The sequence below is a fragment of the Nyctereutes procyonoides genome, unplaced genomic scaffold (assembly GCF_905146905.1).
Source record: "Nyctereutes procyonoides isolate TBG_1078 unplaced genomic scaffold, NYPRO_anot_genome, whole genome shotgun sequence".
NCBI classification, from domain to species: domain Eukaryota; kingdom Metazoa; phylum Chordata; class Mammalia; order Carnivora; family Canidae; genus Nyctereutes; species Nyctereutes procyonoides.
The window spans coordinates 64653260-64659259 of NW_026575140.1; the positions used below are offsets into that span (position 1 = coordinate 64653260).

The window sequence follows — 6000 nt, forward strand, 5'->3', positions numbered from 1 at the left end:
AATAAATAAATAAATAAATAAATAAATCTTAAATAAAAAAAATAAAAGTTAGCTTACAGGGGCGCCTGGGTGGCTCAGTGGTTGAGCATCTGCTTTTAACTCAGGTCATGATCCCTGGGTCCTGGGATCAAGTCCCACACTGGGCTCCCTGCAGGGAACCTGCTTCTCCTTCTGCCTATGTCTCTGTCTCCCTCTGTGTCTCTCATGAATAATTAAATAAAATCTTAAAGAGTTAAAAAAAAACAACTTAGCTTACAAACCATACTCTCTCCAAAAATTGCTTAAAATACCAAAAAGGATGAAGAATATTTATTATGCATATATGTTACATATCCTGAAATCAGATAACAACACCCACCTTTCACCTGTCCAAAACTAATTGCCCACCCTTGCCTCTAAAATCTGGCCATAGTCATTATGCACACCTCACTAGGCCCCCTCCTCTACCAGCTCCTTTCTCATCCGCATTTATTTAAAACTCTAACATCCGAAAACAAACAAAAACAAAAACATTCACTTGTACCTAGGTTGCTCTCCAGCTACAACTTTCCCCCTCCTTGCCACACTTCTACATCTTATCAGATAATACAGTTTACTTTCCCCAGTAATAATACCAATAAAAGACGAGAGAGGGAAACGGCCGATCTATTCCAATGTGCCTCATGTATGTTTCTGAAAATGGCAATCTTTATTTCAGACACAAGAGGAGCGAGAACCGGGGCTGTCAAATGCGCTGGGAGAGTCATTAGTGGTGGCGTCCCTCAAAAGTGCGCAGCCCCGGTGATCAAATAATGGAAATATCAAGAATGGATGAATTTAAAAGGAAACTCCAGAAAGAAACAGGTCTCCCTAAAAAGAGAATGAGCAGCAGAAGACTGTCAACGAATCTGGGGAGGCAGGAAATAGCCAAGACTTTTCGGGCATCCCAAAGGGAGACCCTCAGCCAGATAAGATGAGACACGGAGGTGGCGAAAGAGGCGGTGAAGGAGCAGAGCCAGAGGCCTAGCTCCCAGGAACCGTCCACTCCGACGATTCTAAACGACTTCCAAAGCCCCAAAACGGAGATACCTGACGTAACACCTCAGCCCTGGCAATCTTGGTCTGTTCTCTACGTTCTTCGATATTCCTCGCACTTTCAAATCTACCACTGGCAGCCGCCATGGTTGTTGTCGTAAAAACAAGGAAGCCGTCACAAAAAAAAAAAAAATCTCAGTTTACGACTGTCGTAATTTAATAAACAAAAGGAGACTTCCGCCTGGAAGGCGGGTAGGCGGGGCACTGCTCCACCCAGAGAGCATGCGCGGAGGTGAGTGGCACTTAGGGCTCGGGTGACGACGCCAACCCCAAGTTTCAGAGGAAACTTTGCAGAGCAAGCAGAGGGGCTGCGCCTCCTTCGTCAGCCGGCCTCTCCCGCCACCGAAGTCATGTCAGTGGACGCTTATCAATTTGTTTTGCATGATAGCAACGGCATTCTCATCTGTTTCTTCGCAAAATCTAGGCGTTAGCAGCCGGTCGAACTGTTCAGACCCTACATCTGGAACCCTCCTAGCCAAGCGCCCTTCTGGGCAGAGTGTCCCTGTGCTGGAGGGATGTCCCGGGGGCGGGGAAGTCCAGTGGTCTGAAGTCCAGGGCTTTGCTGCAAGTCCAGAGAACTCTCAATAAAAAGTAGCCCTGGGAATATAAGGGAAGGGAGAATAAATGTGTGGGAGATATCAGAAAGGGACACAGAACATAAAGACTTCTAACTCTGGGAAATGAACTAGGGGTGGTGGAAGGGGAGGAGGGCGGGGGGTGGGGGTGAATGGGTGACGGGCACGGAGGGGGACACTTGACGGGATGAGCACTGGGTGTTATTCTGTATGTTGGTAAATTGAACACCAATAAAAATTAATTTATAAAATAAAAAAAAAAAAAAAAAGTAGCCCTAGACCTACTACATGCAGAAAGTTACTCGCTGTGAGCTTCGGGAAATCAACCCAGGACAGCCAACAGGGAGACCTTTTCTTGTAAAACTGTTGGGGATTTCTTTTTTTTAAGATGTTATTTATTCATGAGAGACACACAGAGAGAGGCAGAGACATAGGAAGAGGGAGAAGCAGGCTCCCTGCGGGGAGCCTGGTGAGGGACTCGATCCTGGGACTCCGGGATCGCGACCTGAGCTAAAGGCAGAAGCTCGGGATCCCTGGGTGGCGCAGCGGTTTGGCGCCTGCCTTTGGCCCAGGGCGCGATTCTGGAGACCCGGAATCGAATCCCACCTCGGGCTCCTGGTGCATGGAGCCTGCTTCTCCCTCTGCCTATGTCTCTCCCTCTCTCTCTCTCTCTCTCTCTCTCTCTGTCTGTGTGTGACTATCATAAATAAATAAAAATTAAAAAAAATAAAGGCAGAAGCTCAACCAATGAGCCACCCATGTGCTTAAAGGGGAAAAAAAATATCTGGAGCATTCAGGCAGAAAGGTGGGTTCAATTCTTTTAATTTTTGTTGTTTCAGTTTTTTATTTTTTGTAAATCTAAATAAGTATGGCATCAATGATCAAACACCTGCAGATAAATCTCTAAAAGATCAGTTACTGGAGACAAAAATAAATGCTTTCTTCCATGACTTAATGTTTATGTAGTGTTTTGAAACCATTTTCATCTGTTAGCTGTTCATATAATCCATGAAATGAAAATTAAAATATCATTTGTAGGCATCTGCCTATGTCTGCCTCTGTCTCTCATGAATAAATCTTTTAAATAAATATCATTTGTAAACTGAACTAAAATAACAATAATAAAAATAGAATTTGTGTGTGTTGTGTAACAGAATGAATGAAGATGGATTAAGTTTTAGGAGAAAGGACACCAAATTGGCATCAGCCTTGTTAGGTCATCTTTCTCTTCCAATCCCGCGCCTTTTCATTCCCTTCCTGTATAAGTCAGCCCTGGAGTCATCTAGCGGGTGTGAGCAAGGTGTGCCTGTGTCCAGGGGCAGCAGGGAGGAGTTCTCTGAGCATTCAGAAGGGTGCTCTTGTGGCAGAGGGACAGCTGGGACCAGGCGTCAGGGCCCCAGCGGGGTGGGAAATACATCCCTGCAGTAGGGCGCCTGAGTGGGAGAACCTAGCACAGAATGTTGGGGCTTCAGAGGGGTGAGGAGGACACCCATGCCAGGAGGGGAGCCATGACGGCAACAGATGCTGGTTACATCCTGGGTGATTGAACAAAGAAGTTAATATATTAGGTTTATCCCTTTTGGAGAACCGAGTTTCAAATATGGAAATGAAGCAAACGTGAAGGAACACTGTGGTTGACTTGGAATTGGAAGTATCTGTAACTACTCACGTCTTTAATACATATAGGTTGATACAGAAATAGACATTTGTGTGTATCTAGATCTGTATCTTTATTTCTTTATAATACGTTCCACTAGCTCTGTTCATTAAGAGGTCCTAGAAATGCCAACACCCCAATGTTAATGACCATATCTAGTGCCCAGATCTTGGCTTTGACAATTTTAAGCTTTACCTGAGCCCTCTGCTCCTAAAAACAGTCGTTTTTAGGTGTTCAGGGGTAGGAATTCGCCTACCATTTTGTGTTCCAGGAAAAGGCTTACTATAAATAACCATCCTTCCCAAGTGATTGAGATAAGACTTGCTCATGACCTCCTGACTTACTTATCAAAGCCTCTAACTATGCATCTCCAACCCCTCAGAGGCCAACAAAATGTTCCCTTACTTTATTCTGCATGTATTTTATGCATTAGGTGGCTGCCTTGACACAGGCAAAGGTAAACTGAAGGAAGAGCAGTGACCCATGCATCCCACCTGACTCCGCTCTAAAATAGGCAGACACGTAGAGATGATGCACATGGATACACACGTGGATAGAGATAGTAGAGGACTGAGATCTTCATTTTATTCTCATCCGGAAAATAAATGAGTTTATTTATGTATTTAAATTATTTATGCTTTTTAATGACTTGCTTATTTAAAAGTATTGATTTATTATGTCTTTATCATTTTAATTTTGCTTTATTTTTTTATTTGAATTCAATTAGCCAACCTATAGTACATCATTAGTTTCAGATGTAGTGTTCAGTAATTTATCAGTTGTGTATAACACCCACTGCTCATCACAACCACATGCCCTCTTTAATTGGGTGATGAGCATTAAGGAGGGCACATAATTTTATTTATTTTAAATTTTTCATTTATTTTTATCTTATTTATAAGGTATTTATGTTTTGTTTTTATTAAACTGTTTCCTTTAGGGATCCCTAGGTGGCTCAGCGGTTTGGCGCCTACCTTTGGTCCAGACATGATCCTGGAGTCCCGGGATCGAGTCCCACATCAGGCTCCCTGCATGGAGCCTGCTTCTCCCTCTGCCTCTCTGTGTGTATGTCTATCATGAATAAATAAAATCTTTTAAAAAAATAAAATAAACTGTTTCCTTTAAACAGTTGTAATAATAAAATACAGTCATACCTAATAAAAAGAAAGATGGCTCTGAAGCATTACACTCAAAGGACCAGTGTGGTTTGTGGGTTTCCATGTACTCTGAAGATCTTTAATAGCGTGCTGATATTTTTATTTTGCCTCAGTTATCCTGTTTTATAGACTTTCTAAGCTTCCCCTGATTCATCAGAGAACATTGATGAAAATTACAGATTTGTGACTTTATGGCAATGAGATCCCAAAGTGCTTTATTGATGCTCATTTATTCAACAAATATGTATCAAACACCCACTATATGACAGGCACTATTCCAAGATGAAAGCCATTTGTCCTGTCTTCAAAAGCTTACAGTCTAGCAGGGCAGGCAAGTAAGTAAACCATAAATTACATATTGATCTCCATCCCTCTCAAAGGAACCAGAATGTGCCTGTCTTGGGTCATTTGCACGTTAGTCTCGCAGCCTGGAACACTCTTTCTAAATTATGTAAATATTTATATAGTTTCAACAGGACACACTCAGGTCTTAATTATACCCCTGTTCCCTTACTCCTTTATAGGTAATAATTTTTATTAGCCTTTGGTTAACCTTTGATTTTGTTCTAAAGCTATAAGCACAAGTGAAACATACCAGATAATCATATACCTTACGATGTGACACAATAGGAAGTACATTGCTAACAAGGCATTTTTTTACCAAAAAAAAAACAAACCAACCAACCAATGTATTCAATCCAACTTCTAGATCTAATGAGTTGATTGAAAACACAGGAGCTAGAGAAACAGGTTAAGTGACGTTACATGGAAGTGATCAAACAAATCCAGAATATACTAGACGAGTAAGAGTAATACATCCTGGAGATCATAGAGCGAGATATACATCTCTTCCTGATTCCTTTTTACAGCTGCATAGTATCCTATTACAACAATGTATTCATTCATTTATGGCCTGTTTTCCCCCACCAAAAAGAAGTTCTATTAGAGCAGGGATTTTAGTCCACTTTCGCTTCAGTGCCTAATACAGTACCTACCACAAATACACATTTGTGAAATTTCAAGGCCTGTGGTAGCTTTCATAGAGGCATCCCCAGGGTGATTAGGACTGCAAGTGGTGGGGTGGGAGTAAGGGATGCTCCCAAGTCAGTGTTGAGACTTCTAGAAAGGCTTCCTATAGGCACTAATCCTAAACTGAATCTTGAAACCCTTGTAAAAGCGGAGGAAAGGGCATGAGGTGGAAGTGACTTCTGGGCAGAGAGCACAGTAACTAAATGTACAGAGGTACAAGAGAACATGACCCTGTCGGGGGTGGGGTGAGGAAGAAAGGTAGACAGACTGCCCCTACATGTAAGAAATTAGCTAGGAGTGAATTAGAATAATCCATTTTTCTAACATAGCAACTTGGGAAGAATCCTGCCTTTTTTTTTTAAGATTTTATTTACTCATTCATGAGAGACACAGAGAGATAGAGAGGCAGAGACACATGCAGAGGGAGAAGCAGGCATCACACAGAGAGCCTGACGTGGGACTCAATCCAGGGTCTCCAGGATCATGCCCTGGGCTGCAGGCAGCGCCA

General features: G+C 42.4%; 1 protein-coding gene across 1 annotated transcript in view; it reads right to left on the bottom strand.

The window, feature by feature from the left end:
• Positions 1-1175, bottom strand: part of CWF19L2 (CWF19 like cell cycle control factor 2) — a 142849-nt gene extending 141674 nt beyond the window's left edge. The window contains exon 1 of the mRNA XM_055306576.1: positions 1069-1175. Coding sequence (XP_055162551.1) covers positions 1069-1161 — 93 coding nt within the window. The 5' untranslated portion in view covers positions 1162-1175. The remainder of the gene's footprint in view (positions 1-1068) is intronic.
• Positions 1176-6000: the final 4825 nt, after the last annotated feature.